This window comes from Maylandia zebra, linkage group LG12 (genome assembly GCF_041146795.1).
Source record: "Maylandia zebra isolate NMK-2024a linkage group LG12, Mzebra_GT3a, whole genome shotgun sequence".
NCBI classification, from domain to species: domain Eukaryota; kingdom Metazoa; phylum Chordata; class Actinopteri; order Cichliformes; family Cichlidae; genus Maylandia; species Maylandia zebra.
This window is the reverse complement of record NC_135178.1, coordinates 28,598,827-28,619,699: the sequence shown is the minus strand read 5'-3', so window position 1 is coordinate 28,619,699 and position 20,873 is coordinate 28,598,827. Positions and strand designations below refer to the sequence as shown.

Genomic DNA, 20,873 nt, shown 5'->3' with positions numbered 1-20,873 from the left:
GACTGAATAGAGTTGTTTTCACACGACTGTATCACTCTGACTCACTTCCCCTGCTGTTGGCTTTGTCTGAATTATTTCTTCAGTGCAAGTTAATTAACTTCTGTTCACTTGATCCTCTCTTGCTTGATAAGTTCTACCTAAAGAAGTCATACTGTAGCAAATCTGAGCAGTCAAATTGCATGATAAATCAATTTAAATATAAATATTGGCATTTTGCACCAATATAATCATATACTGCTTAATATTTTGTTTCAACTTTACAGTACCACCAAGTGTAACGCCTTCTGTTCTGGTCAGTTTGTTTCACAAGGCATCAAGAAATACTGTGATAATTCTTTATTTGATTTCATATCTTATGCATTCTCATTCAAAAGGCATGACGATAGAAAAGGAGACAGAAAATGGGTCATGGCTATAAATATATAAAGAGGCAAAATCTTTACAACCAGTAACAATACATGAAGGCTTACGCTGACCGTACAGAAATGGGGCACGGCACTGTGGATTGCTAAAATATCTTTGAACAAAAGCCACATTGGACACAGGCTACATGGTAGTTAACATTTAACTTCATGCAACTGCCCAACAATGAAGCTGTGCCTTACCTTCACAGACAAACAATAGAAAAGACTGACTTATAACCATTTATTACCCCTCCCCATTTGGCAATGCTAAATATACAAATCTCAGCCCCAGTGTTTCCCAGAACATGTGAGCATCATTTCTTCTGTTGAAAGTGGAAATATGAAAAATACATACAGTGTAACTCACGTCTATACAGTCAAGTCTCACTGTAAATACAAGTACCATGCCACAGATCAAAGTACTCTGACTGGTCCATTAAAAAGAGAAGCACAGTAGTACAGTCAAGTACGAGATGACAGAATAGGCCACAATGGTCAGAACTGAAACTGGTCTACTTTAGCTACTTTAAGTATCCAATTACATTTCAAACCCCACCTTAAAATCAACAGAAAGCACATTCACGGACATTATAAATTATTTAAATTTGGCACAAATGCTAATAAAGTATTTTACTTAACGTGCAGATTAACAAGCATTTTTTTTTCTAAGTACACAGAAGTCAAGATGCCAGTGCAATAGAATAATAATTAATAATATAATTGATTTTCACATGACATAATAAATAAGAGAAAATGCAATGTAAATGTAAAGCAAAGACATTTTTATAATTAAACAAGACGCTGAAACAAACACAAGGGACAGCAGCCAACAATCAGCAAAAACAGTGAGCCACAATCTTCATTGGTGAACATCATCAAAGGCACACACGCAAACTCACGCACGCACACACTATGTACCAGCCAATATATGCACATGCTTAGGCACAAATGTTTAATATGGGATCTGGTTTTGGTAATACTGGAGCATGTCGTAGGTCCTACTCCTGTTTAACACAAAGGGAAAAAAAGAAGGATGCAATCAGAACTCTATATATACATATTTTTTTCTTAAACATAGAAATAAAATCTACCAACCTGTTGCTGAGGAAGCAATTCTGGATGACTTTGATGATGAAAGATGCTGCATCTTTTTCACTCAACCCTGGGTTGAATCGCTGCCTAGATGAGGAAACAAGATTTTTAACAACAACAGCAACTAGCATTGAAGGTTCTAATCAGCTTATTCATATCAGCACGAAATGCAAAAACATTCTCACTCACTTGAGCAATTTGATGGTCTGTCCTCTGAAGCAGGGAAGACCCGTGTCCAGCATGAGCGTGACCAAGGAGACGACTGCATCCATGTAGGGCCTGATTCACCACAGAAGCTCGTCTTAATGTTACATGTTACTATTCAAAGATCAGTTATTATTTTCTACAGCACTCACCTGACCGCCAGGTATCCCCTAACGCACATCTCCATGAACCACTTGAAGGGTGTCGCCTCCATTTTTCCACCCATGATCATCACCATTTCATCGGTTATCTTGATATCTGGCTCCCAGCCGAGGTTTCCACCGGGAGAACTTTCAAACATGAACCCAAAGTCTGGAAACAAATAAGCACACAGATGTAATTTCAATAAATTAATAGTTTTTTAAAAAAAAATAGGAGTTTGGTTGGGAAAAGATAATTTTATGTAAAATTTATACAACTATGAATATTCAGAAGAGTTTTCACAAACTGCAGTCAGAACTTTGGATGAAAGCCATCTTTTACATTTTTCTAAAGCATTTTTCTCTATGCCACACAGTAATTGCTTTTTATTGATGTATAAATGTTTGTAGAGCCTTAAAATTCTTTTAAGAATGATAAACTACTAAACAGCTGGACTTTCATCATAGATTAGTGAGACACAGTTCATGGGAAAAAACTGGCAATTTTACTTGAAAATCAAAAAAAGCAACCGAAATGACAGTTTCAATAAGAGAACCACACAGAGAAACACACTGAATACACACCAATGTGAATGAGGTGGCCCTGGCTGTCCAGCATGATGTTGCCATTGTGTCTGTCTTTTATTTGCAGCAGGAAGAGCAGCAAGCTGTAAGCTGCCATACTGCGAATGAAGTTGTACCGTGCCTGAAAGGACAAGAGTTGGAGGGAACATGAAAAAAATCTGTCAATAGGAAAATGGTCTTTTAACTGACAGATTACTAGAAAAAAAACTAAGATTCAGTATTTACCTTCTGGAAGGCTAGAGTGGATTCATCTCCGTACTGGTTCCTGAAATAGTCGTACATGCCAAAGTCTGTCTGTCGGCCCAGTTGGTCACGAGACTTGCAGTCAGGGATGCACTCAATCACTCCACACTGTGGCACAACATCGGAAAGAGGAGGAATAAGAGGAAGTATAGATTTGCACATTCAGTAGTTCATGTAAGGAAGGAGTTGGTGTGAACTTACTCCTGGAGCAGTGGCCACCACCCTGTACGGAAACACATAGAGGTCAAGGCCCACCATCTGGAAGATGTTCTTAAAGAGGCTGATGATCTGAAGGGCCAGCATGTCCTGTGAACACAAATCAGCAAATAGTAGAGAAAATTAAATCGGGCTAAAATAGAGATAGCAATGATAATTAGGGAGAGGTTAATTATCAGGAGTATGAAAGTGAGACCTGTCTGCAATCATCTCCAACTTTGAAGATGGCTGCCTGCCAACAGATCCTCTTTGCCTCCTCTTCACTCTTCCCCTCATCCACCGAATCGGAGCGACACAGTAGACCTGAGGGAGAAACGTTATGGCACACTTTTAATCTCAGCGCAACTTTAATAAATATTTGTACAGCAGTTTTAATGCACCTTAAAGATAAGCGTACATATCTAACAAACAAACACACAGTCAGACACATGATCGTACACTCATCCTTCAAACAGATTCACACACACACACACAAGAGGCAAAAGAATAATGGGCGAAAGATTAAGGAAGAGCTAATTCTTAGAAATTAGTTTTCAGCAGTCATTTAAAACAAAGCACAAATGTATCTGAATCTATTAGATTTAACAAATATTACAATTATGTATAAAGAAAAGAGATATGAATCAAGGATTAAGCCCTGGGTGATTCCACATACGGGTGGTGCTGATGACGACGACATACAGTTGTTAATATGAATTCTGATGTGTCTGTCAGATAAGTGTGACGAGAACCACATGACCAGTTTCAGAAGCATTAAAACTACTCCCTATCCCCTGTTCACTCAGAAATTGTGTTTTGGTCCTTACTGCGCTCGAGCTTCATCATACAGAATAATGCCTGTTTAGAGTTTGAGTCTAAGATTTGCATCAATAACACAAATTATCTGAAAGCCAATCCCAGTCCAATAGATCTAACTAAAGGAAAATTAAAACCCTGCATTACACACTGAAGAGAGACTTTAAGTGATGCAGGACTAATCTTGTAACCAGTAAACACTTTATGATTGGAGGAACTTCAGTTAATTTGTAACAAGTTAACTGAAACACACATTGTTGTGCACAGCAGAGCAGCACATGTTTGAAAGAGCCCTTTAACATAACCAGTACCTTCTTTTTCCAGCTCAATGACTCCACACCTCTTAACTTTGAATTTGGCCAGGTAGGGAGCCTTGGCAGCACTAAACAAAAACACAAAGAGTAGAAGAGCATATTTTTACACTTTAACATTTCACTGTTTTATTTTAATTCTAAAAAAAAATGTAAAAGTTGGTTAGTATGCCCACCTCTGCATAGGAGTACCAGATTTGTAATCTATATCCAAAACTATGGCCTCTGGGTTACTGGGCAGATAACAGCCAGGCTGGACTTTGATCTGTGACATGGCTTCCAGACAGGCCCTCTTCCTCTCCTCTCCTTTGGGAAAGGGTCTGACAAGGACAAACAAAACAACTTAAACTCACAGAGTTACAACACTTGTAGGTCTATTACCTCTGTTACTTAGAAAAGCATGCATGGGTATCTCCATGAATGACTCCAGATCATATGTGACAGCCAGGCTCTGCTGTTAACCACAGAGGGGAGCTGCCAGGATAGAGTTTTGAAGTCAGGGGACAGACCCTTCTCCCCTGGCTTGTTGCAATTAGTGCTGTAATAAGGGCAGAGGGGAATTTCCCAACCTCTAGTGGCCTGACAAAACACTCTCTGTATCAAGGTTGTCAGAAAACAGCTCATCAGCTGCAGAGTGTACACACTAGTGGACAGGCGGTCGGGGGCTGGGGAAACACAGCATAGCCTGTTTTCCAAAATTAAGTATGATGGGAGTGACAGCGAAGCAACAAATAGACAAATAAATGAACAACAAAGGGATTTAAAGAGCAGAACACTGGAGCCAGGGGAAGGAACAAAGCTTCTTGGCTCATGGGAATAAGTGTTATCACTTCATGAACACTTTGCAGATTACCAAGAGGGCTTGGATCTTTTTAAACAGAAAGGCTCAACTCCAGCAGTTACTTTGAAATCTCTGAAAAAAGTCAGAACATTAACTTGATATTTTTCATCTTTTGTCTCAGGTGTTCATGAGTTTTGAGATTGAGGAACATAGTTAAGGACAAAAGAAGAAAAAATAACTTGAGAAAGCAACACTGTAGCAAAAGTTCACTTTGGAAACTCCCTAAAACGTAAACAACTTAAAATTCATAAAAGCACAGTGAAATAAATAGTGTTTTCATACTTTATAATGGCTGACACATTGGTTATTTCATTGAAGAAGTCAAACTCCCTCTGGTAGAAGTCTTTGGCCGGGCCAGACAGTGAATTGATGATCTCCTCCACCATCTGTTCCAACAGTTCTCCTATGTCAGCTGCAGGACAGAAGATCTTGAGTTTTTGCAACTGTAACAACATATTGCAATATTTACACTGAACATTTCACATCTGGTAGTTGCAGCAACCAAATGGTCACCCAGAGGTTGAACATGCAATACTTTCAATGGCAGATTGCCTGGTGAAGGTTGCCCAACCTCCAGACAAACCGGTGAAGGTTTGCAAATAACTTCCATGCCAACTGGTTGTATTCTGGTTATAATCCTATATAAAAGAAAGGCTATGCATTTATGTCACTTTGCAGTTAAATCATAATCCTGCAGCAATCTGCGAGGTTCTGTAGTTAATACGATAGCAAAAGATTTGTGGTTTCTGAAGATGTAACATGGGTAACCACTGTATTCTCATAAAGAGATTGCATGTGATTTCCAAGTTGACCCAAACTGACAGAAGACCGTCTTTATTAATGTTTTATCGCCATCTTGAGGCACCAAGATGCTTTGGAGAAAACATCAGACTGTGAGTGGTCACAGATGTGGTCTGGTCCATTTCAAAAGGCAACAAGATTATTGGTCATTGCACATGTTCTAGACCCACTGCTTTTTTTAGTGTGAGTGTGGCATAGTGAAGAAATAATGAAGGTGAGCATCTCACGATCTTTTTGGTTTCCTTCCTCATCCAGGTATATGTTCGTCTTCATGTTCCAGATGAACTGGTGAGCCAGCAGCTGAGACTTCTGAGCAGCCCACAGGATGTACTCTCTCACATAACCCATCTGCACCAGGATGCAAACAGGGAAATTCGATCATTTATTCATGTTACGAGGGCTCTGAATGTATTTGCTGACTCAGAAAATATGATAATTACCTTGTCATAACGAAGAGCTTGTACAATTTGAGGAATGTAAAACAAAATGGCATCCTAAAAAGAGAATAAAAACAAAAAGTAATTAACACTACACCAACAATTTAGCTTATTACAGTAAACTTCACTCAAACGTCATTTCTAATCATGTTTAAAGGAAAGGAAATTTGTAAGGGGAAATGAAGGTACTTTCCCAACCCTTTTTCATCAGATAACCTAAAAACCGTCTATCATGCATATAAATCTTCTTTAATATCAACATTAGAAATAAAATAAAACTATAAATTTTCTGTAAACTGCATCTGGACAACCATTAGCCCACCACTACTCAATTGTAACTGTAGCTACTGTATTTAAACTGTTATTCTTGAGGTTTTTTCAAACTGATAACATCATTTGTCGATCTATAGCAGCCATTACCAAAGTCGAGCCGTGGCCCACTTAAATCCAGAAAACCCCATGGGGCCCACCCAATCTTAATCTTCACTCTAATCAAAATACAACAGAAAGTGATGTGTTTCCTTAAAAAGGAACACAGGCGGTTGGCTATAAATTGCTAATGCAACCGAGTTATCTGCAAAGTGTTATGGCTAATGTGTGACCCACCTGCCACAGGGAGGTGGGTCACACATTTCACGAACCTCAATGAAAGAGCAGTAAATTTAGGTAAGAGTAATATCACAAACTACCTCCTATTACCCAAAAAACAATTTTTATTCACTTTTTATATAAATAAATGAATAAATGTTTATAAATCTACATACTTGTAATTTCTTCCTGAATTTCTCTTATTAATTTGTCCCACCAGGAGACCTCACCCCACGGTTTGGGAATCATTGATCCATACAATTAACTTACATGATCAACTAGCTATACATTTGTTCATCCTCCATTTAAATGTACTGTTTTCCACTGGAAGTTCAACTTCTACCACCATGTTTGCAGATGTGGAATTGTTATTTGAAGGCCCTGTCTCTCTCCTATAATTTCTATGGTTAACCTACACTGTTATCCCACACTTTAATAACTTATTTTAACTGTTTATCCGACCGTATTAACTGTTTTCAAGTTTAATTGTTTGCCGACAGTATCAGATGTTATTTTCAACTGTTAAACCAGTCCCATGAGATTTATGGCTAACTATCCACTCACTTTTTAACCATCTAGTTAACAGTTATGAATTTCCTGTCGCTGCTCATTTCAACACTTTATCCATTTCTGGTAGTCAAATCTTAACTTTTCTTGAATTAACTGTAACAGCTGGGTTCATCTTTACACCCATGTGAAAAAAATGAAAATAATTGTATATCTCTACACACGGGAGGAAAGGAGCGGAGCACTTTGACCCCATACTGGGCTGTGAGGGGATGAGGAGGGTACATGGACGAGAAGTAGGATAGTCCAGTTGGTGGATCTGCTGGAGCCCAGCACAGGATATGACTCAGCTCTGGAGAATCAGCATCAATTGTGTGCCATGTCACCAGAAACTGCAGAAAAACATCAAAAAGTATTAAAATTGAATCCACCCAAAGGTGGATTACTATGATAGGTCCCATATAATGTATCACAGAATCAGCCCTGATTGTGTGCTAACTAGCCACCAGAGGAAACTGTGTTTATTAGTTACTAAATTAACTGGAATAAACAAGTATGATCTGTCAAAGAGCATTATCTGCAAAATCACAGTGGTCATTGGGGAAAGCTGTGTTTTTCCTCCACTGCTCCTTCTTTAAACAGGTACAAGACTCATTAAGAGTTCAATCACGCAAAACTAAACACAAAGGACTGAAGAGGGCTGGAGGGAAAACGATTACTCAATAACACAATTTCTCATGTGACACTATAGCCACTTAAAAAAAAAACACTAAGTGACAAACAAAAACTTTTTAGTTTGTTCATAAAATGTGTTAGTTTCATGATGACAGTTACTGTGTCAGTGGTACTTTGTTCTGGAGGTTTAAGCCTTTACTGAAAACCAGCTGAGTTACAGTACTTTAAACCATTCACTCTAAGTTTGTTCTTGCACACATGATGTTTGCTCGACACTAAAATAAAAGCATCATGAATTAAACCAAACAGACAATTGTCACAATCCACCTGGTGGTTTGTGAAGACAGGTGGTAGATCTCACCTTGACTGCCTCAGGAACGTCACACACAGCAGCTGGATCCATTCGCACTAAACGAGTCACCTCAGAGACAATAGCCTCTGTGTTTTTGAACCTGAAACAAAATAAATAAATAAAAATCAATAAATGGCTTATGTCTTTCCATAAATGACACATGACACTTACCTTATTTCAACAACAAAATTATTTAAGTTGCTAAACAAGCCAAAGTCAGCCATCTGTTGCTGTCTCATGTTATTTTAAAGCAGTTTCATGGCCAATGAGTTTTTTTCCCTTGATGTTTTATTCATATTTTGATATTTAATTACCAATAACTAGATTTTTAATTTAGCAATGGTGAAGATGAGTGTCAGAGGTGACTTGCGACAGCAAGAAGTGCAAGAATGAAAGGGAAGAATTTACAAAAAAAAAAAAAAAACTGTTAGTGAAAACTGCCATCATGTACGGTTTGGAAACGATGGCACTGACAAAAATACAGAAAGCCAAGGTGAACATGTGATGTTAACATTTTCAGTGGGAGACCAAGATGGACAAGACTAAAAATGAGTCTCTCAGAGGGACGGCTCAGTTTAAGCATTTTAGAGACAAAGTCAGAAAGGCGATGCTGAGATGGTTTGGACATGTGCAGAGGAAGGATGGTGGATACACCAAACATTATTTTATTATTTCAGAATTTAAAACAAGATTTTTTTTTTAATTTATGCTTTTTACTTTAACTGTTTTCTGTTGAACACAAGCATTCAAGTTTTTCAAATTTTCAAATTAGACAGAATGTATTACATTTATGAAACAGGATGCAAAGCACTTTGATGTTCTGTGTACCTGGCAGGCAGCTGGAGGGCAAGGTAGGGTGCTATGCTCCACGCTAGATTGACGTTGTCCTTCCACTGTTTCTCCGTCAGACTGATGTATCTGGATCTCCAGTTAGCAATACTTGTCTCCACTGACTGTTCTGTAGTAATGGCAAGCTCTTGAGTGGATAAGGGATTGTACCATATTGTCAGCCGCTCAATCTCACTGGCCTGGAAAGAAACATACAAGTTTAGATCAGTTGGATTTCATGTAATTTGCATTATGAAGATTGTGAAACATAAAGTAGCTAAAGTAGAAGCCCAAATTAAAAAGATGACCTATTATGCTTATTTACATTTGTTATTATTGATCTCCACTTGAATGATTTCCAGTTCAATTTAACCCTTATTTATGTCATTCAAGTTTATTGTCTCCCTGAAACAAGTTCCTCAATGTTCAAGCCACTCTCCCTGCAAGTCAACTACTTCTTACTGGCTGCCCAGTCAGAGAGTTTGAAGAGCAGACAAGTGGAACTGCTGTGCCTGAACTGACCATATTAAGGCTACCCGCTGTCAGTGACATCATGCAGAACCAAGAGTAGAAAAAAAAGTCTAAAACCTGAGCTTATGGCTCATAGAGAATACTTGTATATACTCTGACTTCAGGATTTTTACATTTTATTCATGTTTAATATAATCATGCAGCACTGTAACAGAAAAAGCATAATAGGTCAACTTGCAACTATCTATTCATAAAAAGAAAAATATACTAAAGCATGCGCTTCACTTTATTGCCACATATTTGTGAATAATAATACTTGTTGAAATACCAGTAAAGCCAGAAGAAGAGTCCTGCGTTTCATGTAATACTTGTGCAGCTGGGTGCCTCTATTGCTTTTTTTAGACAGTCCTGAAATGTATAAAGAAAGAGTGGTGAAAAAGAAGTCACTGCATATATAATTTTAACACACTGCGTGTTTTACCTGATTTCTTGGATATGGTGGACATCCCTGAGGACAGAGGGTATGTGTTGATCCATCCCTGAGCGACCTGCTGCCTCTGACCCACTGCTACATCGAGACTGCTTCGGCTGTCTGTCACTGCCACTACAGACAGGCTGTTCACAGACATGTCTTGGGGATCTGTGTAACAATAAATACCATCAGGCCCAGATCTAAACATCAAAACATAAACTTTAAGAAAATAATACTGATGACTGAAATCCTGTGACTGTTTTTTTCTGTTCAAAGCATCAGTATAACATCACAGAGTGATGACAATGGCTGTACAAAATAGTTATTCATTAATAATTACTGAAGTTATACCTGGAGGAACCAGCTGGTTGGCAGTCAGATATTTCTTGTCAGACTGCAGGCTGGCATAAAACTTGATCATTATACTGATGTCTTCTCTCAGCCTTTTATCTGTTTGAGTTGGAAATCTGGGAGCAACACTACACAGAAACAAACATAAAAATAAGTCATTAAACAGCTTTAAAGACACTAAACAGAGTTTTCTTTATCGCAAATAAAACTAGTTTAATTACCTGAAGTAATCAAAAGCTGTGGAATAGATTTTTTCTCGCAGTACGTTCCTGATGGTAGCATTTGTCACCACATCAGCATGCAGAAGATTAAGACCAAGAGTCAACAGCCTGAAATAAAGCAACAGTTTAGGATTATGCATATGGCGATGCTGCTGATAGATTAGAATAGAATAGAATTCAACTTCATTGTTATTGCACATGTTACAAGTACAAGCCAACGAAATGCAGTTTGCATCCATCCAGAAAGTGTTTTAGCAATAATATAGATTTAATACAGAATATAGATCTATTATAGGTATGTTACAACGTACACGGTATGAAGGTGTGTTCTGAGTATACTATAACTATAAGTATGTACAGGCTATAGCCGTAGTGAGTGTACAAGCTATGTACAGGCTATGAATAGGTTATACATGTAGTTAAAAATATGAAAACTATACAGATTGTAGATTACAATTGTCTATTTATACTCGCAATTGTATAACAGTTGTATTTGTAAACAAATACTATGATTGCCACAGTATTTCAAAGTAAACACCTGAATCTTGGTCCAATGGCAGCAACATGTTTGTTTATGCTGCTTTTGGATCCTCCTACATTCAAAGACAGAGATCGCTGTAAAATGGCGGTGAAAATCTCCACTTGGTCAGCACTGGAGTACTTGGCTATCTCGAACCTCTGCACCAGAAACTTGAAGAAAGAAAGAAAAAGAAAATGTTTATGTCTCCAACCTTTACCAGTTTGTAGAAACAAATAAGCTTTGTAGGTGATGAGATCCAAAATTCTTGGGCTGATCGACTCTTCCAGATGTAGCATATTAAAATAGATTTAAAAACTGATCAGTATTGACCTACAATATGCTGGACTCACTCAGCACCGTCTTTAATTAGATATCTATCCATTAAAAGTCAGGACAAGTGATGAAAAACATTCAGCAAAGAAACAGTTCAAAAGCAGCTAGATGGCCACATTACTTTTAAAAATGAACATTAAACAGCAAACAACACAATATTATTCTGTATAACTGACCTCTATCCAGAGGAAGTGAGGCACGACATCAGGAGCACAGGGTGTAGGTTGACTCTCCTCTGAGACAGCCAGAGGGCCAGCCTCGACCTTAGCCTCCAAGAATAAACCCATTTTCAGCTCTACTGTCATCTGCCAAGCTCCTGCCATTTCACGCATGAACTAAGAAGAAACATTAAACTTAAACTTAAACTAAACATGCATTCATGTAATTATTTAAACGATTTTAAGAGAAGTGACACATACTGGCACTTCCACCCCATTGTGCGCAGCCAGTAGCCATTCCCAGCAGGCAATGGCAGTTTCCATGCCATGTTCTGTAAACATCTTCAGAGGAGACCAACAAAGATGGTGCAAGAGCAGTGGATCGCAGTCTGAAAGCCAGACATAAAAACAAGAAAATTACTAATGAAAAGTGAACTTTATATAATAATTAAATGAATAAATAAATAACAGGCGTGATTTAAGAGAAGCAGAGCTGCTCACTTTTGGTAGTTATAAGGAGGGCAGCCATCTTGAACATGGCCTGGGTGAAGGCCTCGGGGTCTTTTTTATCTAGAGCACTGGTCATCTGATGGATCATCAACTTGTTGAGATCCGACTGGCTGTGAGTCGCCTCTGAGAACTGGATCATACCAGCCACCTAGACAGTACATAAAAAAGACAGGAGATAGCATCAGAGAGCAGAAGAGAATAGGAGTAGCTGTGCTTTTAAATATTCCCAGTATAGTTTACCTCTCCTGTGTACCGGTTTCGCAGATTGAGTGACGCCATGAAGTTGGAGTAGTCTTTTTTCACACATGCTGGTCTCTCTGTCAGCTGGGTGGTCTGAAGGGGGGAAAAAAACACAATGTAACTGCCAAATAACTGCATGGAAACTATGGAAGCATGAGCGACAGCTTTAATGTCACACTTGGATATACTGAGGGTGTCATGCCTGAGGCCTTTTTCTCTGTATTTAGTGATCAGACCAACCTGAGGGAAAGCAGCCTATGGTTGGGCACATGGTGGAGGACAGTACCGGCATAACCAGTAAGCCAAATGGGCAACCAGCCAGCCAGCCAACCAACCCACCAGTCCATTGCAGGTAAGTAACCAGGTAACCAGCAAATCCGTACACAGGCCAAGCAACCAGGTAGGTAGTTCGGTGCAGTTTAATAAAGACAAAATACAACAAATGAAGCAAATGAAAAGACAGATATAGCAGAATGCAGGCCCAAAGAAAATATAAGAAATGCCTAGCAAGCAAAATAATGTCACACAGACTAGTAAGCATGCACACATGAACATAGACATCTACAAATTGTTTAAAAAGCAACTAAATAAAACACACAAGCTATATGTGCACAACAAAAAAAATCAACAAGGACCTTTTTCTGAATACAAACAAAAAGCCGACGTCTTTGGCAAAGCTGCTAAATTGCACATGGCATGTTAAAAAGCACTTTATGTTGGACAGCTGTTAATGAGCATTCAATCAACAAACCTGGGAGGCCATTTAGAATTAAACATTCTTAGTTTGCAGTTTGCTCCAAGTACAGTGTGTTACTAAAATGCTCTTTCTCCTGTCATCTACTGTGCTCTAAGAATTCTGACTACACATATCTTTGGTAGAACTGTGTCTTTGCACTAATTTGCATCTAAACTATATATTAAAAAAAATACCGTATTGGTTTAGTGAATGTTATCTTTCTGCAGAATTGCTAAAATGCAGTAGATTCTATCTCACCATCAGTTTGGTTCATTTTGTCTACATTTATCTTGACATTTAGTTGGGGGTTAAATCCAATATTTACAGTATGATAACTGCGGTGATCAGAAGGATTTGTGTGAAGCCGTGGCTGTAAGTGTATCTGTGACTCACGCCTAGTGTAGTACTCTGTCTGTTGTAGCCTGCAAAGTGAAGTATGCTCTCTGTGGCCATTGCAAGGCCAGTGTGCTGTGACAGTCCTGACACCCAGATCTGATGCTTGTTCAGATACTCCTGCAAGAAAAATCGAAATAGCAGATATGACAAGAATCATTTACAGTCACTTATGCCTTGTTTACTCAAAGTAAACACTCCTTTTCAAAATGCAGAGGTAAAAGTTAATTGCTTGCTTAAAATAAATTAATAGTGGCCATCTATTAAATAAAAACTTAAAAGAAACTAACCTGTAGGTGGGACTTTGTGACCGAAGGAGCCCATTTCATTGCTTCTTTCAGGATCTCACCACAGCGAGCAGCAAAGTCTTTTACTATGCTCTAAAAGGAGTTGGGAAATAAAGGCATAGTGCTACTTTATTAAGAACAAGAGTGGCAATAATATTCAATATTTAGTATTTACTGTTATATTCACATAGATCATTGCAATGATGTTGTTTATTATATTGCTCTCTTTTTCTTTGCTTGTTTTCTCTTTTTTCTTTCTCAACAGGTGATCCAGGTGATTGATATGTGTATTTTTTGTCTGTTTGTTTTGTTGGTTTTTGTTTTTTTGCCCTTCATCACAGTTCCTCTTCCCCGCTGTTTTTCTTTCCCTACCTCTCTTTCTTTCTCCCTTTTCTTTCCCCCAGTCTGTCTGTCCCGTGTGTAGCAAGTGAAAATAAAATAAAATAAAATAAACAAAAATAAACAAAAGGTGAATCAAATAGACCGATACGGCAAGGCCGGGATGGTTCATTTGGTAAAGTAAATTCATTGGGCATCTTTCTTCTGATGGCAAAAAGAGTGGCGGACATTCACTGAGTAAAATAAATTCTAGCACAAACCAAATGCCACTTGTTTATTTAACTTCTACATTTTTTTAAGAGCCCAAACCTCAGTCCACCATTAAAATACAGTTTACACTTGATATGATAAAAAAGAACTCTCTCCCTACTATTGTTGAAGCCCATACTGTGCTGTCCTCTAGTGGTCAGAAGTGTAATAACAGCCCAAACTCACCTCTCTGGCTTCGTATGTGTCAGGAACAGTGATCCTGTATGGGGTGTCGGGAATGTCATAGTATGGCTGGTCCTTATGAATGTCCTAAAGTAAAGGAGAATACATTTTGTTCACATGAAGTCTATATTTGCATCTATTTAAACACTTCCATGAGATCTAACTTAAAACCTCTTTTATTCGACCACAGCACACCGACTTGCTGACTCTGCATTATGTTATCGGTACAGGGACCGAGAACCAGGCACTCAAACAGAGAACCTGGCACTCTGTCTATCACATCAACCCTCTCCTCATACTCACAGCACTTAGTGACAGAGAGAGTGTCTGCAGAATGTCCAACATGGTCTTTAACACACGACCGCTCCAGAGTAGATGAGGGAATCTGGTTCAGAAAGAAGGATGTAAAAATACTTAGAAAAAATGATAAGCGAGAAAAAAGCAGACAAGGTAACTAAATGATTTATACTCACGTCTCAGCCAAACCAGAGAGGTATTTGTCTGCTACTCTGCGGATCCTCTTGTGGGTATGATTAAAGTTCACCAACAAGAATTGGGCATGACGCTCTAATTCTTCTTCGTGTTCTTTGGTCTTTGCCTGAAAACATTAGAAACAAAATGATTTTTTAAAATCTGAACTTAATTAAATGTTGCAAGCTCCACATATTTTACTATTTAAATACCCCCTACCTTCTCAGCCATCATCTGAAGGAAAACATCAAATACCTTGTCGCCAACACAAATGATGCACTGCATCATGCCTGCAAAAAAGGAAAACTGAGAAAATGGGTTCCATATATTAAAAAGACAACAGGATGATTAAATTGATTCGGGCACAAAGCTCTCACCAGATTTGTCTTTCTGGATGGCTTTGTCTTCAAAGTATCGAAACATGACCTGGAACCTATCAGGATCATTGGATCGCAGCATCCTGAGAGAGATAACAGGAGGAAATTATATTTTTGCACATTTTGACCTCGCTTAAGCAATCAAAGTGAGAAAAGATAAGGAAATTAAGCTCATGCCAATAGAGCTGACCTCATGTATTCTAATCGGTAGACGGAGAGCAGGTATGTGGACATGGCAAAGTCTAGCTTGTTAATGAGGGCAGACCCTTCAGGAGGTGGGTCAAGGAGATTGCTGATGGTTGCCCGCAGTTCACTCAACTCCGCCTGGAGGAAAAAAAGATTTGAACACCTAAAGATTCATTCTGGTATTCCTTTAATTAAAAAAAAATAATCAAAACTATTTTGAACACTGTACCGGGGTGACTGTGTCGTTTTTCAGAGCCGAGTTGTACTGTAGCTCAGACCGCAGAGGTTCTCCACTGGGGAAGGTGAGAAGAGGAGACTTGGTAGCAATCTCACACACACCTTCATACCACTCCTCTGGCCAAAGCCCTAAAAAGACAAAATATATTTCAAGAAATACAGAAACATGTTGGTTTGCTGCTGTGAGCCTTTTTCATTCCACATATCAACACAGCTGTGGCAGATGTACCGGGACAAAAAAAAAAATAAGCTGAATCCATTTTGAACAGAATTTGGAACGTTTCTTTTATTTTTAGAATTTTACTTAATTTAACATCTATTACTGATCAGTTTCACTGATTTATCCTCAAAGTTTGTGCAACAACTTTGTTTTCAGAATCAGAATACTTTATTAATCTCTAAGGAAATTATACACAATCATGTTTAATAATTTTACTGTAAGCCAGCAATTTCATTCTAATTTATAACTGTTAATGTATTTCTTTTAATAACTTCTGACTACAATGTACTACTGACTATGCATCTATTACCTTTCCCTTCTAGATCTTGTTAAATTCTACTCAGTTCTTCACTCCACATACCCCTGGCTACTGCAGAAGCACCTCCTAGTACTTCTGGTTAGACACTGACACAGACCTATGAATCTTATGTTTATGGTGAATCTTAAAATTAAATTAAGTTTGTGACAATTGATCTATCTTTATATTTTTGGTATAAAATCTTCATGATTATTATATTTCTTGTAATTGTGCTTGTTTAAGTCTAAACCAACAACTACATGATCTATGTTTTATAAATGAAAGCTACAGATGCCTTGAGATTCCAAAACATCAGTGCTGAACAAGGCAAGGAGCCTCATCATGGGAGGAGCTTAACATATGAGCTTAGCATATGAAAATTACTTAATTCTTTGCTTACCTGATCCTTCCACAGCAAAACCCATGACCACTGAGTACAACCAGAAGTCCCTAAACAGCTTCTGGAGGCGGGGCTTGGCCTCTTTGATTGGTGGAAGCCTCCTGGTCAACTATGAGTCAAAAAAGCCAGACAAGACAGATAACAATGATTGATTTAGAGCAATTATCGCTTAAATCAATAATTTTATGCAAAAAGTGAATATAAAAAAAATCCCCCAAAATACTGGTACTTCCTTTGAGTACAAAAGGTTATTACACACTGGATATTATGCATACTAAAAAAGTGTAAGGCTTACAAATAAATTAACAGCTGCAAACAATGTGTTACTGAACTACAGGAGATTTAACTGTTAGTAAAATATATTCTTAACAAGTGAGCAGAATGGTGAAGAGTTAAAGGTTTGAGTCAGTCACAGGACGTTTTGGTCTGTTTGATCTGGTTTATTTGTTCAAGAGAAGCCCACATCAAAGTTCAGTGGTGTATTCAATTCTTTGCTCTTAGTCCTACAAACAGAAGCAACAGAAGACTTTACACCACGACTCGGTAAAGGTAAGACATTACCGTTATTATAGACAAACTGCTGTTATCATTAAAAAACTAGGTTAAATTTTTCAACAGCAAGCAAATTATTTCACATCTACAGATTTTTCAGCATCTAATTGAATCAAATCTATTTAAAGTGGTCGTGCTAAATATGCATTTCCTCTGCCTCAGCCATTAGGATGTGGGTCATCACTCTCATCTCAGCAGTCTGTCTGCTGGCTAGTCCATCTCGGGCTGGAATCAAAGATCTCAGCTCTCACTTCAGTGACCCCAAACCCGACCCCAGAGGCTTCGAAGCAGATGGCACAGTGGACATAGAGTCCCTACCCTTGGAGTACCACAAGGAAAACACTGTCACTAATGACCTATTTGATGGCTTTGAGGATGAAGATTATATTGATTTCGATAAGATCCTAGCAGCAGGCAGTGATGACTACATGTAAGTATTAGTGATTTTTTTTTTTACTAGGGTGGATTGTTTAAATATGTTTTTGTAAAAATACTTAAAGTGTATATTAACTGAAGTTAGTTTACAACATAAACACTTGTACACTTGTGATATTTTTCTTGGTAGTGTTGATGATGTAACTGTGTATACACATCACCTATGGGACACATGAACAAACCACAATAAACAGTTACTCATTATTCTACTTTTAAATGTTTAGATGATGACTCTAAGCATGTCTTTCAGTGAAGGGGATGAGGTCGATGAGATCGCCACACCAGCCCCCGACATTGACATCTTTGCCGAACCCTCTGACCCAAAGATTCGGCGTGCCAGACTTCTGCGACTGTTCCACGGTCGTTCTCGCCTTCAGCGCCTCAACATGGTGAATGGCCGCTTTGGCTTTAACCTCTATCGAAGTCTTCGAAACAACGTCAACCAAACTGACAACATCCTGCTAGCACCCGCTGGGATCTCCATTGCCATGGGGATGATGTCTTTAGGAGCGAGATCTGAAACCCATGATCAGATCTACAAAGTTCTGGGATTCGCTGAGTTTGTCAACGCCAGTCATCACTATGACAACACAACGGTGCACAAGCTATTCAGGAAGCTGACACACAGGCTCTTCAGGAGGAACTTTGGCTACACATTGCGCTCTGTAAATGACGTCTACGTCAAGAACAGCATCTCTGTGAAAGATACTTTCCGTGCAGAGACAAAGAATTACTATTTTGCAGAGCCTCAGTCAGTGGACTTCAGAGACCCTGCATTTCTGGCTAAGGCAAACCAACGCATACAAAAGCTGACCAAAGGGCTGATTCGGGAACCACTGAAGAGTGTGGACCCAAATATGGTGCTGATGCTACTCAACTACCTGTACTTCAAAGGTGAGAAAAAAAAATATGACATGCTTTCAAAAGACCCCTATGATTTCAACATGGCTATTTGACTTGATTTGTTTGACTAAACAGGAACTTGGGAGCAAAAATTCCCTAAAGAAATGACTCACTATCGCAACTTCAGAGTTAATGAAAAAACAAATGTACGTGTGCCAATGATGACAAACAAGGGGAACTATCTAGCTGCTGCCGATCACGATTTAGACTGTGATATCCTACAGGTGGGTGGCCAATCTTTAACAAAAATGTTCTCCCAAACAGGGACGCGTAAACAGCACCACAAAAAGATCAAATTTCCTTTTTTCAGCTCCCATACACAGGAAACATCAGCATGCTCATCGCCTTGCCAAGGAAGCTCACTGGCATGAGGTCTTTGGAGCAGGAAATCTCTCCCACGGTTGTCAATAAGTGGCTCAAAAACATGACAAACAGGTCAGCAGCTGAGACATTCAATAATGTTTTTCAGTAGAGGATCTTTTAAAGCTACTGGTTTATGTGGAAAAGTGGGGAAAAAAGTTCAGATATTGTTGCGATTTAAAACGATTCAACTATGACAAACTTCTATGTCCCCTTCAGGACACGTGAGATTGTGCTACCTCGGTTTAAACTGGAGCAAAACTATGACTTGATTGAAAACATGAAGAAGATGGGCCTCACTGGCATGTTTGAGGAGACTGCCGATTTCTCTGGCATGACCTCTGAAAGAGTTTCCATGAACTGGGTGAGCAACACTAAATCGCTGACAAATAATCTTGATCTGTGATCCATTCAGTCACTTGGACATCTTATTAACAGCACGCAATACTTCCTTTCAAAGTAATGTACAGATTCTGATTTCTCTCTGTAGCTGAAGCACCAAGGAATCATCACTGTGAACGAAGAGGGAACAGAAGCTGCTGCTCTGACTCAGGTGGGCTTCATGCCGCTCTCCTCTCAGATTCGCTTCGTCATCGATCACCCCTTCCTCTTCCTGATCTACGAGCACCGCACGAACTGCCTTGTGTTCATGGGCCGGGTGGCCAATCCCTCCCAGAGCTAAACAAAAAGTTGTGTTGCACAGCTAAACTATTCATGACAAGCCTGCTTAGAATGACCGACTAGATTTGGTTGATTCTAGAAGTTGACATCAAGTAAAGAATTTTTCATGCGAGTATAGCCTCTAGCTGAACATTTAAAGTTCTCCCTTATATAATTCAAAGCACAGAGTGTCTCTGAATAACTCAATAAATTCTTATCAGTCTGTTAACGTTTTATCTTCTGCAATGACACTAATGTAGAAGCGTGCTCAGAAAACAGAATTATGAAAATGTTCTTACTCTAAGGCTGAAGTGAAACAGTCAATTCTGTGAATAAAGCTTAATCTTGTAAAATTACTTTTTTTTTAACAAAAGGGGGGGTGCTCTAAAAAAGAAAATTTCAACTTTACTATTTAAATATTTAATATGTTAAGACCTAAAACTATTACTATTAATGGAAAGTACTAACTAGCACACAAGTGGAGGTCTATATATACACACTAAAAAAATACAAACTGAATAGATTGTATTATAATATTACAGTAGGCGCATAATGTTTGGGGGGGCTTAAAGCAGTAGCATTCAGCATTGAACTATAACACCGATGTCTGTACTGCAACTGACTTGGTAAATATTTGTTCATACAGTTAAAACCTAACTAGCTAACACTTTGTATTCCCTTGCAAGAACTCAAACATTGATGTAGCTACCTCAGCTAACCTACGTACGGGTATTTTAACACTTACAAAAAGAGCCGTTAAAGGGAAACCCCCTATAACGGCTACTCACCACAGCAATGACTGGAATGAGGACTCCAAGATTTCCAGCACTACTTGATGCCTAGGGTGATAGAGAGAGCTATTAGCATGCCATCAATGTGGCTGTTACCAATTTCCTGTGGTGTTTGGATGTTTATGTCAGGAACCACGTACCTTTAGTGCGGGGCCCTTGTCAGAGGCCCTCTCGCTGGCTCTCTTTCCTTCAAGGCCCAGTTGAACAAACAGTTCTAAAAGGTTCACCAACAGTTCGTCCACAAGCTGCTCCCCCTGCAGGTTGGCTGCAATGTTGGCAAGTGCATTTATCACTGCCAGAGAGCAGTGCCTTGATGGGGAAACAACAGCACAGATGGAGGAAAAAGTTAAACACAGCTGCAGTACATATAGCCATAAATGTAACCAAGATAAACAAGCCTGTAATAACTAATCAGGCAGAAGTATAACATAGAAGTCTAGAACTGTAAGAACAAAGAAGAAGAATTTTTAAACACTGTTGCAGCCGCTGGTCACTCGTTGA

At 38.8% G+C, this 20,873-nt stretch overlaps 2 protein-coding genes across 3 annotated transcripts in view; one reads left to right on the top strand and one right to left on the bottom strand.

Annotated features, from left to right (window-relative positions):
- Nucleotides 1-321: 321 nt before the first annotated feature.
- The window catches only part of pi4kab (phosphatidylinositol 4-kinase, catalytic, alpha b), a 29,645-nt gene continuing 9,093 nt past the window's right edge, over nucleotides 322-20,873 (bottom strand). Inside the window, exons 18-55 of one of the 2 annotated variants that reach the window (XM_012918032.3) lie at nucleotides 20,513-20,681; nucleotides 20,370-20,420; nucleotides 16,672-16,780; nucleotides 15,746-15,882; nucleotides 15,521-15,654; nucleotides 15,331-15,413; nucleotides 15,173-15,243; nucleotides 14,956-15,080; nucleotides 14,786-14,867; nucleotides 14,486-14,569; nucleotides 13,715-13,804; nucleotides 13,425-13,544; nucleotides 12,536-12,550; nucleotides 12,296-12,388; nucleotides 12,047-12,203; nucleotides 11,807-11,934; nucleotides 11,564-11,722; nucleotides 11,073-11,224; nucleotides 10,535-10,642; nucleotides 10,314-10,441; nucleotides 9,972-10,130; nucleotides 9,819-9,898; nucleotides 9,020-9,219; nucleotides 8,201-8,291; nucleotides 7,389-7,556; nucleotides 6,073-6,126; nucleotides 5,860-5,980; nucleotides 5,114-5,243; nucleotides 4,167-4,310; nucleotides 3,991-4,061; nucleotides 3,081-3,187; nucleotides 2,870-2,974; nucleotides 2,651-2,776; nucleotides 2,426-2,546; nucleotides 1,853-2,012; nucleotides 1,686-1,775; nucleotides 1,500-1,583; nucleotides 322-1,408 (exon numbers count right to left, since the gene is read on the bottom strand). In XM_012918032.3, the coding sequence (XP_012773486.1) occupies nucleotides 1,357-1,408; nucleotides 1,500-1,583; nucleotides 1,686-1,775; nucleotides 1,853-2,012; nucleotides 2,426-2,546; nucleotides 2,651-2,776; nucleotides 2,870-2,974; nucleotides 3,081-3,187; nucleotides 3,991-4,061; nucleotides 4,167-4,310; nucleotides 5,114-5,243; nucleotides 5,860-5,980; nucleotides 6,073-6,126; nucleotides 7,389-7,556; nucleotides 8,201-8,291; nucleotides 9,020-9,219; nucleotides 9,819-9,898; nucleotides 9,972-10,130; nucleotides 10,314-10,441; nucleotides 10,535-10,642; nucleotides 11,073-11,224; nucleotides 11,564-11,722; nucleotides 11,807-11,934; nucleotides 12,047-12,203; nucleotides 12,296-12,388; nucleotides 12,536-12,550; nucleotides 13,425-13,544; nucleotides 13,715-13,804; nucleotides 14,486-14,569; nucleotides 14,786-14,867; nucleotides 14,956-15,080; nucleotides 15,173-15,243; nucleotides 15,331-15,413; nucleotides 15,521-15,654; nucleotides 15,746-15,882; nucleotides 16,672-16,780; nucleotides 20,370-20,420; nucleotides 20,513-20,681 (4,258 nt within the window). In that variant the 3' untranslated portion in view covers nucleotides 322-1,356. The remainder of the gene's footprint in view (nucleotides 1,409-1,499; nucleotides 1,584-1,685; nucleotides 1,776-1,852; nucleotides 2,013-2,425; nucleotides 2,547-2,650; nucleotides 2,777-2,869; nucleotides 2,975-3,080; nucleotides 3,188-3,990; nucleotides 4,062-4,166; nucleotides 4,311-5,113; nucleotides 5,244-5,859; nucleotides 5,981-6,072; nucleotides 6,127-7,388; nucleotides 7,557-8,200; nucleotides 8,292-9,019; nucleotides 9,220-9,818; nucleotides 9,899-9,971; nucleotides 10,131-10,313; nucleotides 10,442-10,534; nucleotides 10,643-11,072; nucleotides 11,225-11,563; nucleotides 11,723-11,806; nucleotides 11,935-12,046; nucleotides 12,204-12,295; nucleotides 12,389-12,535; nucleotides 12,551-13,424; nucleotides 13,545-13,714; nucleotides 13,805-14,485; nucleotides 14,570-14,785; nucleotides 14,868-14,955; nucleotides 15,081-15,172; nucleotides 15,244-15,330; nucleotides 15,414-15,520; nucleotides 15,655-15,745; nucleotides 15,883-16,671; nucleotides 16,781-20,369; nucleotides 20,421-20,512; nucleotides 20,682-20,873) is intronic. The other variant, XM_004547003.4, reaches the window with a different exon arrangement.
- serpind1 (serpin peptidase inhibitor, clade D (heparin cofactor), member 1) lies at nucleotides 17,111-19,934 on the top strand. The gene is made up of 7 exons (XM_004547002.3): nucleotides 17,111-17,220; nucleotides 17,386-17,653; nucleotides 17,909-18,552; nucleotides 18,637-18,785; nucleotides 18,872-18,996; nucleotides 19,141-19,285; nucleotides 19,412-19,934. Exons 2-7 carry the CDS (start codon nucleotides 17,394-17,396, stop codon nucleotides 19,601-19,603), a joined length of 1,515 nt encoding a protein of 504 aa, XP_004547059.1. The 5' UTR covers nucleotides 17,111-17,220; nucleotides 17,386-17,393; the 3' UTR covers nucleotides 19,604-19,934.

Coding starts and splice junctions, on each gene's coding strand:
- serpind1 (XM_004547002.3), top strand. CDS start 17,394: ATGTGGGTCATCACTCTCATCTCAGCAGTCTGTCTGCTGGCTAGTCCA. Junction 18,786..18,871: donor TAGACTGTGATATCCTACAG/GTGGGTGGCCAA, acceptor TCCTTTTTTCAG/CTCCCATACACAGGAAACAT. Junction 18,997..19,140: donor CTCAAAAACATGACAAACAG/GTCAGCAGCTGA, acceptor TGTCCCCTTCAG/GACACGTGAGATTGTGCTAC.